Source organism: Populus trichocarpa, chromosome 2 (assembly GCF_000002775.5).
Source record: "Populus trichocarpa isolate Nisqually-1 chromosome 2, P.trichocarpa_v4.1, whole genome shotgun sequence".
Taxonomy (NCBI): Eukaryota; Viridiplantae; Streptophyta; class Magnoliopsida; order Malpighiales; family Salicaceae; genus Populus; species Populus trichocarpa.
Window position 1 is genome coordinate 801,642 of NC_037286.2, and position 14,015 is coordinate 815,656.

Below are 14,015 nucleotides of genomic sequence, written 5' to 3' on the forward strand. Positions count from 1 at the left end.
TTAGATTGATTTAGTATGTTTTATTCTCAATGTTGGATAAAAATATCATCTAATATGCATTTGCTTTTAAATTTATGGATACAATATTTTTATTTATTTAAAAGACATATTGCCATTTCCTAGATTTTTTTTGTTGGGTCAATTTTTTTTTTTTACATAGAGCGGGCCAATAGGCTAGTCTATGTGTCAATGAGTTTCATTTCACGAGAGTAGTTTGGCTTGGTTTTTTTTTCATTCTCCTTGCCCGAGAAAGTAGATCTAACCATAAGAATCATTTTAGCTCTGGATTGATTTTGTTTTTTTAAGATGTTTCTTGGGTTTTTGGTGGTCATGGATATGTTTACCAAGGTATTTACGGTGTTTTCTAGGTGTTCTGGGTTGAAAATGAGTTTTAAATTGAAAAAAACCGAACCCCCAATATTCCAACAAACTGTAAAAAGCAGGTGATGCATTGTCTGTTAACCTTTTTTTAAAAAAAATTCCATCCCTTTAAAAAATTAGAATGAGATATACCTAATTGCGCTGGCTGGGCTGAAAAGCCCACACACTCGAACTGTTTTTTTTTTAATGTCCATCCCAACACGGCCAGGCTTTTTTTTTTTCTATTTTCTATTTGGTTTTTTGAAAATGGCAAATCTTTGAACTCAATTGAGATCATTATTTAGGTAGTGGTTTGACAAGTTGATCAACGACATTCAAGGTATTATTTGTTTTTTGTTTTGTTTTCGTTTAATGCTTTATTTCCTCTTATTTTTTTAAAAAAAATACAATTTCATCATTTGTTATTGATGATCTATTTTTTTATATATAACTTGAACCTAAGAGAATGAAATCTCATATTTTATTGTTGGTGATCTACCTTTACTATCTCAGCCCCACTGTCTTTCATGTTTTTTTTACTTTCTAAGAAATTATATTGTTTTACACAAAAAGAATTTCTTAAGCTTTATTGTTGTGTAATTAAATAAAAAAAATATGTTTGGAATAAAAAATTTACTAAATCCAACGACATGCATAACTTTCATCGCTCGTTTGTTTGGTAGAATTAAGTCCACTCTATTTTTTAATTGTATGTTGTTTTTTACTAATTTCATCTTTCAACATTGAGTTAATTTATGATTGAGCTTTTAAAAAACAAATTTAAGATTATTCTCGTGAGTTTTATAGGTTAATCTAAGTTAACTTAGGTGGATCAAATGTTTTTTCATCTTAATATTAGATCAATATATTATTCAATTCATGGTCAAAATCAATTTATTTTTTAAAAGACAAATTTCTAATGCCTAGATATTGTTTTTGCTCAAAAGAATTTTTACTATGACTCGTAGCATATCGCAAGACAATGAGTTAGTTTTATGGATAAAATAATTAAAATATTCTTGAATTAAATTATAAGAAATGATTTAATTAAATTTATTGCATATTATTTTATTTAAACAATAAAAACTTCAAAAAAGAGTAATTGTGCCTTGATTTTTTTTTTAATATTCTATCTTAATTTACATAAACCCAATGATGAAATCCACTAACTTTAATATTGTGTATGTTTTTGTGTTCAATATAAGTATGTGGTTTTTGTTATTGTTTTGAGATTAAAAATAATATAGATAATGAAAATAAAAAAAATATGTAGTTAAAAATTATAAATATAAAATAAATATATATCTTAAATTTTTTTAAAATGAAGTTTATATTTTTAAAATAAAAATGCATGAAATTCTTCATATTAAGAAAAAACTAAAACTGCTCAGTGTTTTACTGTGCAAGTCCACAGTGAAACCCTGAGCAGTCTTCTTCTTTTTTTTTTTCATTTTTTTTTCCCATTTTTTTTGTCTTCTTCTTTTTCTTTTTCTTTTTTGTTTTTATTTTTTTTTTGGTTTTCTATTGCCTTTATGAGTTTTTTTTTGCTTTTTTCTTTGTGTATTTTTCTTTTAATGAAAATTTTTTGTTTAATTTAGTTTGTTAATGTTAAGTTTTTTATTTAGTTATCAAATTTTCATAACACGGATCCCGGGTTTGACGGGTTAACCTGATTTGACGAGTTAACCCAAATTTTTTTTTTCTTTTTAATTAATTGTAACATATACTAAAATGGATCGGTGTTTTACTGTGGACTGCACAGTGCAGTCCACAGTAAAACACTGATCTGTTTTTGGTTTTTTTTTTAAGTTGTCTTATTTTTTTAGCTGTTTTTTATGCATTTCGGGATTTTTTTTTGCTTCTTTCTTTATTTTTTTCTTCTAACAAAAGTTTTTTGTTTAATTTGGTTTATTAATGTTTAATTTTTTTATTTAGTTATCAGACTTTCATGACACGTTTTCTGTATTTAACGGGTTAACCTGATTTGACAAGTTAACCCAGAAATATATATTTTTTTCTTTTTTTCTTTTTAATTAATTTTTTTTATTTAGTTTAGTTTGTTAATATTAAATTTCTTTCTATTTAGTTATCAGACTTTCATGACACATATCTCGAGTTTCACAGGTGAACCCAGTTAATTCTGGGTTGACCCGTCAATTTTTTTTTATTTTTTATTTTCATATTTTTTTTGATTAATTTAGTTTGTTAATGTTAAATTTTTTTTATTTAGTTATCAGACTTTCATGACACAGATCCTAAGTTTAACGGGTTAATATGGTTTGACGAGTTAACCCGGATTTTTTTTAATTTTTTTTTTAATTGTTTTCATTTAGTTTAGTTTGTTAATGTTCACTTTTTTTTTATTTAGTTACCAGACATTCATGACACGGATTCCTGGTTTAACGGGTTAACCTGGTTTGACGAGTTAACCTGGAATTTTTTTTTTGCTTTTGTTTTCTTTTTAATTATTTTTTTCCGTTTAGTTTAGTTTGTTAATGTTAAATTTCTTTCTATTTAGTTTTTTTTCCTTCTTAGAGGTTTTTTTTCTTTTATTTTTTATTTTTAATTAATTTTATTTAATTAATTTAGTTTATTAATATTAAATTTTTTTCTAAGTAATTCTCGGCTGATGCCTTTAGTTTTTTTTTGTTGTTTTTATACTTTTGACTATGGACTGCACAGTGCAGTCCACAGTGAAAAGGCTCATCCTTTTGTTTTTTTCTTTTTAATTAATTTTTTTTGTTTAATTTAAATTGTTAATGTTAATTTTTTTTTCTATTTAGTTATCAAACTTTTATGACAAGGATTTCGGGTTTGACAGGTTAACTTGGTTTGACGAGTTAGCCCAATTAATTCTGGGTTAACCCATTAGTTTGTTTTTTTTCTTTTTTAATTATCAAACTTTCACGATGCGAATTCAAGGTATGACGGATTAACCTGGTTTGAAGGGTTAACCTAGTTAATTCATATTTTTTTTCTTTTTCTTCATTAGTTTTTATTTTCCTGTTGGTTTTTTTCTTTGTTTTTTTTCTTTTTAACTAATCTATTTAATTATCACACATTTATGACACGACCTTGCAGCTAGACCCACGTCCAATGCTATTGGGTTTGGTATTGCAGTCAAACCCACTTAAATTTAGGCTATGCAAGTTTAATGTTATTATTAATATTATAAATATTACTCTTGGATTAGACGTTGCAACTAAACCTAAAACTCTTTGGTATAACTTTGCAAAAAAACCTAATACTTTTAGATCTTAACTTTTTATAAAATGTAAAAAATAATTGACCCGCAGCATCACGCGGGGTATGTAACTAGTCTCTATTATATCTCGTGCAACCAAACCATACCTCAAAAACATAACAAATGGCTCAAAAACAAAATTCGTTGGGCCTGTTCTCTCTAGAAGCCCAGCCCATCAAAAAATCGATTTGAACTTCCAGGCAGGGCATAAAAACGAGCAATGCAGTAATATTAATTCACGCCTTGAGCTAAATGGAAACAACCGCTGAACCTCCTCAGGACCCCTCCGATAATGCAAACGATGTCGTTTCCGAGGACTCATCACCAGAAACCGACCTCAACGACCACCAAAACTCGCCGGAAACCATCCTCCCACCTTCATCTGAAACCCAGTCTCCACTTCCCAATACAATACTCGACGCTCCAGTTTCAGACTCCCAAGACGACTCTTCTGACCCCATACAGCCACCCCAAAACCCTAACTCCACATTTCCTGCTCCACCTCCCAAAAAACGACGCCGTAGAAAACGCTTCTTTACCGAAATCAACGGCAATCCCCCCTTCCGCCGCCACAGAATTGGCGGCGGTCTCTCAAAAGAAGTCGATGTCGAAGCATTAATAGCGATCTCCGTCGGGTTTCCTGTCGATTCGTTAACTGAAGAAGAAATTGAAGCTAACGTGGTGTCTACCATTGGCGGCACGGAGCAAGCTAATTATATTGTCGTGAGAAACCATATTCTTAGTCGCTGGAGATCCAGTGTCTCTGTTTGGTTAACGCGTGATCATGCGCTCGAGTCGATTCGGGCCGAGCACAAAGCCTTAGTTGATTCTGCTTATAATTTTCTGCTACAACATGGCTACATTAACTTTGGCGTGGCGCTGTCTATTAAAGAAGCGCAGTTGAAATTAAATGAGGGAGTGGAGAGAGCCAATGTGGTTGTTGTGGGTGCAGGACTCGCGGGGTTGGTTGCGGCGAGGCAGCTAATGGCTATGGGTTTTAAGGTTGTTGTTTTGGAAGGGAGGGCTCGGCCGGGTGGGCGTGTGAAGACTATGATTTTGAAGGGGGAAGGAGTGGTGGCTGCGGCGGATCTTGGTGGGAGTGTTCTCACTGGAATAAATGGAAATCCACTTGGAGTTCTAGCGAGGCAAATGGGGTTGCCATTGCATAAGGTGAGAGATATTTGCCCTTTGTATTTGCCGGATGGGAAGGCTGTTGATTCCGAGATTGATTCTAGGATAGAGGCTTCTTTTAATAAGTTATTAGATAGAGTTTGTAAGCTTAGACAGGCTATGATCGAGGAAGTTAAATCTGTAGATGTTAATTTAGGGACCGCTCTTGAAGCATTTAGGCATGTTTATAAGGTGGCTGAGGATCCACAAGAGCTAATGTTATTAAATTGGCATCTTGCGAATTTGGAATATGCGAATGCTTCATTAATGTCTAATTTGTCTATGGCATATTGGGATCAGGACGATCCTTATGAAATGGGGGGTGATCATTGTTTTATTCCAGGAGGTAATGATACTTTTGTTAGAGAGCTTGCGAAGGACCTTCCGATTTTCTATGAGAAGACGGTGGAGAGTATAAGATATGGGGTTGATGGGGTTATTGTTTATGCGGGTGGACAGGGGTTCCGTGGGGATATGGTGCTTTGCACCGTTCCTTTGGGTGTGCTTAAGAAGGGATCAATTGAATTCGTCCCCGAGCTTCCACAAAGAAAGAAAGATGCAATTCAAAGACTAGGATATGGGTTACTAAATAAGGTGGCGTTATTGTTTCCCTATAATTTTTGGGGTGGAGAAATTGATACATTTGGTCATTTGACAGAAGATCCAAGCATGAGAGGCGAGTTTTTTCTGTTTTATAGCTACTCATCTGTTTCAGGGGGTGCTCTTTTAATTGCTCTTGTTGCTGGGGATGCTGCGGTTAAGTTTGAGACAATGTCTCCAGTGGAGTCTGTGAAAAGGGTCCTTGGCATATTGCGAGGTATTTTCCATCCAAAAGGGATTGTTGTTCCAGATCCAGTTCAATCGGTTTGCACTCGCTGGGGAAAAGATTGCTTCACGTATGGATCTTATTCATATGTTGCAGTGGGGTCTTCAGGAGACGATTATGATATTCTTGCTGAGAGCGTGGGGGATGGAAGGGTTTTCTTTGCAGGAGAGGCGACAAACAAACAGTATCCAGCAACAATGCATGGAGCTTTTCTTAGTGGGATGAGAGAGGCTGCTAATATATTGAGAGTGGCCAACAGAAGGTCATTATCTGTGATTGACAAAGTAAATAATAGCCTTGAGGAAATTGACGATCTTAATGAATTATATGACACCCCTAATCTGAAATTCGGGAGCTTCTCTATTTTGTTTGATCCCAGGTCAAATGATGGGGAATCTCTGTCATTGTTGAGGGTCAAATTCCAAGGAGGAGAATCAGATTCTTGTTTTCTATGTCTTTATGGTTTGATTTCTAGGAAGCAGGCTGTTGAACTTAGTGAGCTACAAGACGATGGAAAGAGGATGGAAATGCTGTATAATAACTTTCAGATAAGGTTAGTTGGAAGGAAAGGTTTGCCTAATGCTGGGGAATCTCTTCTAACATACATCAAAGAGGCTAGATCCAAACTAAATGTAGGGAATTGAGATTGAAAATTCTCCCATGTGCTATGCCCCATAGGTCAGTTGCTAACTCATTATTTCAACTGGTGTTGATTGAGTTCAGTTAAGTGGATGATTGCTCGGGTGCTTACCTGATTTTAGGACTAGATTAGTGGGTTTGGATTCAGCATGCAATCAGATTATTTGTTGCTCTTGATTTATTATGAAATCCCTCGAGGAAATGAACACTGTTGTGTTAATACCTGATCTAATCCAATTGTCCTCGCATGGTTGTACATCTATGAATGGCAAAATCTTATTTTGTGTTTTACACCCGGGTCTAATTTCTGCCCATCTTCCGAAGTTATTGAACTTGCCTGGATATGGAAAATCTGATAGTCAGCTTTGGTTGTATATGTAGTCAGCTTTTGTTATATATGAATGACCTGCCTTCACAAACTCAGCAACTTTGTCATTTGAAGATTTGTTCCAACTCGAGTTGGCCGTTCATTCATGCTTGTGAAGAGTGTATTTGTCCCTATGTTGCAGTTTCCTTTTTTCTACAGCTTTCTTATCAGTTGGCCATTCATTGATGCCTATGTTGTTTCTATCTTGAGCTGGTGAACTCTCATTGATTGCACCAACACGTACATATACACTAGTTGGAATATTGATTTAGCAGCCGCATTTGAAGCTGCAGATCATTGCTATTTGCTAGTCAATTTCGCTTTTTCCCTGGAATTTACAGCTACACTCATCATCAGCACTGACATATCTCTGCATCAAAATTCCTATGCCCATTTCAAATTTATTAATCAATATTTTCCCATGGTAGGATTTTATGTGGTCGGGTTTTCCACTAGGCAATTTGATCCAGGGTTTCTTTTCTACTTGTTCATGCTTGATTGTTGCCTGGGACATCTGGGTCTGCTGGGTGTGCTACTTCTTCCTTCTCGCCAGGCTTTTGAAGCTTCTTGGGCTAGCGTGAAATTTTCAAATGGCGGTATGTAGCTCGCTGGCTCCTCTTTCGACCATCTCGTGGCCCGTTTAGTTTGTTCGGATGGAATTGGAGCCTTCTTTCCCAACCAGGCCAGGCCTCTTTTATATATATATATATATATATATATAACCTAATAAAAAAATATCACAACAAATAAATATGAATTTTAAACACAAAACATTAAAAGTTAAACATAGAATGACAAAAAAAAAAAAAAAATACATATGAATAGCTGGATCATAATCTTAAAATGAAATACTTTATTAATTCAATAATTGATATATATATTTTGTGGTCGTTTTCTTATCATTATTCTTTAAATTAATTATAATCCAAATATATCAAATAATAATCACAGCACATAATAAATATCATATCTATGAATAAAATGGATTACATTAAATATATCACATAACTTAAATGCAGGGCCTCAAACACAAGCCATCCTCAACACCAACGGATTCCATTGTCGTAACGTCGAATTACGGTTGGAGAAGCAGGAAGGGTTGGAAGCCGTCGCTTGCGCTCACACAGTGCACTGTGCCAACAACAAGAAAAGTGGATTAGTGCGTAAAATCATAAATCAATATCTTGAAAATATGATTATCTGCTGCCATAAACGACAAGGTGGACGTCTTAGAGCATTTTTGGGAGTATAATATGTATGTTTTTGAGTGTAATTATAATTGTTTTTTAAAATATTTTTTATTTAAAAAAACATATTAAAAAAATATTTTTATTATTTTTTAAAAATTAGTTTTGATATTAGCACATCAAAATAATCTAAAATTATCAAAAAAATATTAATTTAAATAAAAAAATAAAATTTTTAAATACTATTAAAAATATTTTTAAAATACAAAAATAATCAGAATAAAAAACAAATCTTACAACATCAAAGTAAATTTGATCACGTTATCTCTTACAAAACAATGCCACAAACCTACCAGTCGCTAATCTCGAGGCTCTCCCTCTCTTTTTCATCGACGACACTGTCATAAGTTCCCACCTAATTTATTGCCTTTTTTAAGGCAGACCATGAAAAAAATCCTCAGTTCATAAAACTAATCTCAGTTAAGTTCTTAAATTATTTTTTGTTTTTTTATTAAATTCTTATAATATCAATGAGGTTTCATTAAAATATTTTCTTCAATCTAAGTTGATATAATGGTTAAGTAATCCTCTAAAAATAATGTTATTTTTCTCTATCCCATTAAAAAAATTTATGAGCTTGCTAAGATCTTCGAGTAAAATGAAATGTATTATGTAAAGATTTAGTGTTTTCTGTCTAATTTGATCTATAACATGATTTTTATATAATTCAAACCTGAGATTATAAGAAATTCAATAATTCAACTAGGAGAAAAAAAATTATATGAGTTTCATGTGATTTCTGTCAACTAAAAGTAATAAAAAATATACGTGATTTAATGTGTAATGTTTTAATTAATCATAAATACAAGATAATATAAACAAATTATTAATTATCATTTTTTATGTTACTTTTTCCGTTGAGATTTAGAGCTTGTTTATTTATGTGATGGTATACACGATGCATCACACAAATAAACACGAAATACTTGCTTTCAAAGCTACACACAAAAACAAATCCTTAATATAATTAATTGTCTTCAAATAATCTATCAATATGATTATTTTATCATACCAAAACATCCATTTAAATGGTTATCCTTAATATAATTAATTGTCAATCAACACACCGATAAAAAATAAAATTGAAAAGAAATTCAATATAAAAAAAATACAATAAAACAACTTGAGTTAATTCGAGTAAAAAATCATAACTTGGATCATAAGACTCGCATAACATTATAAAAAGCAAACTAAAACAAATCATGAAATTTAGTTTATAATCAATCAAATATTAAAAGATAAAAATAAAAAAATTTCAATTTAAAAAAACTTGAATCAATAAGATTAACCCATTAAATTCGCAACATAAATCATGAGACTGAAATAAGTATATAGAAAATAAATAGCAATAAATTATATAATTTAATTTTTAATAAACAAAATGTGAAGCATGAAAAAAAAAAAACTTAAAAAAAGAGGAAATCTACTATAATGAACTGTGTTTACAAGATGATGGAATATCTTTTAGTTTTTGTTAATTATCCTTTGTTAAAAATAAATTTGGTAGCCAATTGAAATACCAGATAATTTAAAATTTAAAAAAAAAGAAAAGAAAAGAAAAACACAACGAAGCAAACCTAAGGGAGTTTTTCCCGTCCAATAACTCACACCGACATACACCGCCCTTCCATATTCATATTTCATCCAGTCGAGGCCGACACTTCTGACGCCAGGTCTAATCATGAGACAACTTCTTCACATTCTCCTTCCACGTGTCAAAAAATATCTTACAGCGTCGCCTTTCTCAACTTTTCCACTTTACTTCTCTCCTTTCATTTCCTTTAGACTCACTCTACACATTCCTCGCGTGTCCAACACGCTTCTACCGCATCCACAAAAATATCTACCGACTCAACATGTAGCGCTGGCCAAATTGTTCGGAGTGTGATTGTAATCTGATGCTTGATATTTTTAAAAAAAGTTTTTTTAATTAAAAATATATTAAATATTTTTCTGAACTTTTAATATTTTATTCCAGCATATTAAAATAATTAGAAATCATTTAAAAACATCAAATTAATATATTTTAAAATTAAAAATAATTTGAAAAATAGATTGAGCCATCTTATCTACATCCATCCATTCTAAATCAAAGTGAATATAAATACTGTCAAACCCAAATAACATTGTGGGTCATTCATTACTCAATCTAATTAATTTCAATGAATTTGCTTTTATTTTTTATTTTTTTTCTAATTTTATTCAATATTATATTGTTTTAAATTGACTCGGTAGCTCAAAATTTAATCCAAGAAGAATTTCATTTCAAACCGAAGTGTGCCATCCAGTCAAACCTAAATGATCTGTGGATCGATCCATAAACCAGCTGCTTCAAGTACAAGGAATTTGTTTAAATTCTTTATCTAAAACAATATTTTTTTAATATTTTTTAATTTTGATAAGAAAATAACTTGTTTTTAGCATCACCCAGTAAACTCCCAACTCGGGTTCGGAGTCGTATCAGACCCGCGCTGGTTGGATAACTATGCTAGCCTCTGATTGACGAACACCTGGCAGAATATCAAAGCGCGTATAATTTTGTGCGTGCTGCTGATATTTATTTTCGTTAAATGCACACGTCGGCTACAGAAAGTGAAACTTGATTGGTCAAGCTCCTTTGGCTTTATTATTTCTTTAATCGCATCCGCTCTGCGCTGTATCACTGCTATAAAAGCCCTACACTCCTGCTAAGCTAAAACATCAGTTACAAACGCAAATCACTTGACACAAAAGCTTACTCATTTTACTCTGTCTTTAGTTGTTATATTTTCTTGCTTAAGTTCGGATTGTGAATTTGATCACTATGGCTGGGGTAAATAAGAGCCACGAGTATGAGACCAAGACCAGTGCTGGTGAAGAGAGTGGTGCTACTGAGACCAAGGATCGTGGGTTGTTTGGTTTCATGGGGAAGAAAAAAGAAGAGGTGCCTGCCACTGAGTATGAAGAGAAAATTCATCGATCAGACAACAGTTATGTAAGTTTCTGATTAACTCGATTGATTAACTCGATTGATTAACTCGATTGATTTATATTAATCTCATTGTTTATTTTAGTTACTTTCTCTGTTGTTGAGTTTTTCTTGAAACTGACAGTTCTTTTCTCTTGTTGAAATATATTGCAGCCTGGTGACGGGGAGAAGAAACATGAGGATACTACTGTTCCTTCTGACACAGAGACACCCCTTACCCCAGAGAAGAAGAAGAGTTACTTTGAGCAAGCCAAGGACATGATACCAGCATATAAGAAAACTGAAGAGGTTCCTCCTCCGACTGAAGCTGTTTATCCGTCTGAGACACCCCTTACCCCAGAGAAGAAGAAGAGTTACTTTGAGCAAGCCAAGGGCATAATACCAGCGTATAAAAAAACTGAAGATGGCCCTCCCTCTCCAGCTGAAGCCGCAGTTCATCCCACAGGGACACCCCTTGAACCAGAGAAGAAGAAGAGTTACTTTGAGCAAGCCAAGGACATGATACCAGCATATAAGAAAACTGAAGATTCCCCTCCCTCTCCAGCTGAAGCCGCAGTTCATCCCACAGGGTCACGACCCCTTGAACCAGAGAAGAAGAGTTACTTTGAGCAAGCCAAGGACATGATACCAGCATATAAGAAAACTGAAGATTCCCCTCCCTCTCCAGCTGAAGCCGCAGTTCATCCCACAGGGTCACGACCCCTTGAACCAGAGAAGAAGAAGAGTTACTTTGAGCAAGCCAAGGACATAATACCAGCATATAAGAAAACTGAAGATTCCCCTCCCTCTCCAACTGAAGCCGCAGGTCATCCCACAGGGTCACGACCCCTTGAACCAGAGAAGAAGAAGAGTTACTTTGAGCAAGCCAAGGAGAGAACACCAGGATTTAAGAAAAGTGAAGAGGTCTCTCCCCGTCCAGCTAAAGCCGCAGCTCATCACACAGAGACACCCCTTGAACCAGAGGAGAAGAAGGGTTTCTTTGAGCAAGCCAAGGAGAGAACACCAGGATTTAAGAAAACTGAAGAGGTCTCTCCCCGTCCAGCTAAAGCCGCAGCTCATCACACAGAGACACCCCTTGAACCAGAGGAGAAGAAGGGTTTCTTTGAGCAAGCCAAGGAGAGAACACCAGGATTTAAGAAAACTGAAGAGGTCTCTCCCCGTCCAGCTAAAGCCGCAGCTCACCTCACAGAGACACCCCTTGAACCAGAGGAGAAGAAGGGTTTCTTTGACCAAGCCAAGGAGAGAATACCATCACATAAGAAAACTGAAGAGGTCCCTCCCCATCCAGCTAAATCTGCTTCTAATGAAGGTGCATTTTCTCAGACAGAGACACCCTTTGAACCAGAGGAGAAGAAGGGTTTCCTTGACAAAGTCAAGGAGAAAGTTCCAGCACATAAAACTGAAGAGGTCCCTCCTCCAGCTGAATCTGCATTTTCTCACACAGAGACACCCTTTGAACCAGAGGAAAAGAAGGGTTTCCTTGACAAGGTCAAGGAGAAAGAGCTATCACGGAAGAAAACTGAAGAGGTCCCTCACCCTCCAGCTGCCGCATTTTCTCACACAAATACGCCATCTGAACCGGAAGAGAAGAGGGGTTTTCTCAAGGAGAAAGTGCCAACACATAAGAAAACCGAAGAGTTCCCTTTTCCAGCTAAACCTGCTTATACTGAAGCTGCAGTTTCAAACACAAATACACCCCTTGAACCAGAAGAGAAGAGGGGTTTACTTGACAAAATCAAGGAGAAAATGCCGGGACATAAAAAAACTGAAGAGGTCCCTCCATCTGAATTTGATTCTACTGAAAATGTAGTTTCCCATAAAGGAGAGCCTATGGTGAAAAAGGGAATGATGGAGAAGATCAAGGAGAAGCTTCCTGGGCACCGCCCCCAAATATGAGGAAGCCAAGGCGAAAGAAAAGCATGTTGCTTCCTATTAGGACAGCAATTTTTTGTTTCCTATAGAATGATCATGGTGTTGCTTTAATGTGTGGTTTGTTTGGTTATATTCATTATGGTTTTAAACTTCATGTTTTCAGGATCATTTCCTTTGTTTTGTTATCCTGATTTTTTTTTTAGTAAACTATATATATCAATGAAAAATTATTTATTTTGTTTTCACTTCCTTCTACAATATTGTCTTACTTCTTTTTCTTTAGTTTAACTCCAGCCTCTAGAAAATTTGATTGTTATTTAGCGGGGTAGTCTCGGAGAAATGTTGCATGGTGGGGAAGTGGCTTTTAAGGATATATATGGGCAAATATTCCATGATAGCTCTCGAGATCAAGATTCATGTTTCGTTTGCACCGCACAAATAAACAAATAAACGGGCACTCGATCATGCTACGAAAGAGTAATGCGACTACTTTGCGATGATGGGGTACACAAGTGTTGGGTTTGACTAAGACAGAAGAAAGAGCGATGCAGTTGTAGCTAGAAATCCTAGAACTTCCTGGTGGCCATAGACAGATGAAGAAAGGAAAAACAGCCAGTGACATTTCTCTGATCAGCTGTTACCTCCATGAACGTTGGCTTCAAGGGCCCTACAGTGGATCTACGGGTCGGAAAAAAATAGCTGCTTGAGATGGAGAAATTGTGATTTTGAAGTGAGAAAATGATGTGTTTATTCTAGACCGCGCCTTCGATTGAATATATTGAGGACATAGGACAAACTTCACACAACTTGGAGTGATTTAAAAGGTTTCTATGCACTTTGGACACCTTAAATGTTGATGGCAAGTTATGCCACAACAAGGATTGAGATCATGGGCAATAATCGAAAATGGTAATAGTCTTGAGGGAAAAAGTCCAGCAACGAAAGATTACATGTTGCTCCAAGCATGGAGTATTCGGTGCATCCAATAGGCCGAAGCAATTAAAAAGCCCAATAAAGCATTTTGGAGGTCTCAATTTTAAGTTAATTTTTTTTATTCATAAAATAATTTAGACTTGTAATTCTTTTGGGATTTCTACATCACTCTTTTTTCCAATGCATTTTTAATTGTCTTTTTTTTTATGAGATCTGAGAATTTGTAGAGATGGAAGATATTTTAGAGAAAAACAATTAAATTCTTATGAAAAACGAACAAGTTGATAGAAGGATGGGTTAAAAAAATGTGAAAAATACAGGGATTAGATATTGAGCTAAATTGTTTGACCAATTATTTTACTGGATCAAATAATAATCTTTGGCAATAA

General features: G+C 34.4%; 2 protein-coding genes across 5 annotated transcripts; both read left to right on the forward strand.

The window, feature by feature from the left end:
* The first annotated feature begins 3,827 nt into the window (after window positions 1–3,827).
* On the forward strand, window positions 3,828–6,530 carry LOC7496880 (lysine-specific histone demethylase 1 homolog 1). The gene has a single exon (XM_002300628.4). The coding sequence runs from the start codon at window positions 3,857–3,859 to the stop codon at window positions 6,242–6,244; it is 2,388 nt and encodes a 795-aa protein (XP_002300664.1). The 5' UTR covers window positions 3,828–3,856; the 3' UTR covers window positions 6,245–6,530.
* A 4,004-nt stretch (window positions 6,531–10,534) lies between these two features.
* LOC18096079 (uncharacterized) lies at window positions 10,535–12,938 on the forward strand. Of its 4 annotated transcripts, none has more exons than XM_052450681.1 (3): window positions 10,535–10,827; window positions 10,975–12,192; window positions 12,310–12,938. In XM_052450681.1, the coding sequence occupies exons 1-3, from the start codon at window positions 10,657–10,659 to the stop codon at window positions 12,715–12,717; spliced, it is 1,797 nt and encodes a 598-aa protein (XP_052306641.1). In that variant the 5' UTR covers window positions 10,535–10,656; the 3' UTR covers window positions 12,718–12,938. The 4 variants fall into 4 exon arrangements, with proteins under 4 accessions (XP_052306641.1, XP_052306643.1, XP_052306642.1 ...); XM_052450683.1 differs by having other exon boundaries at window positions 10,975–11,847; window positions 12,094–12,938; XM_052450682.1 differs by having other exon boundaries at window positions 10,536–10,827; window positions 10,975–12,241; window positions 12,401–12,938.
* The last annotated feature ends 1,077 nt before the right edge of the window (window positions 12,939–14,015 follow it).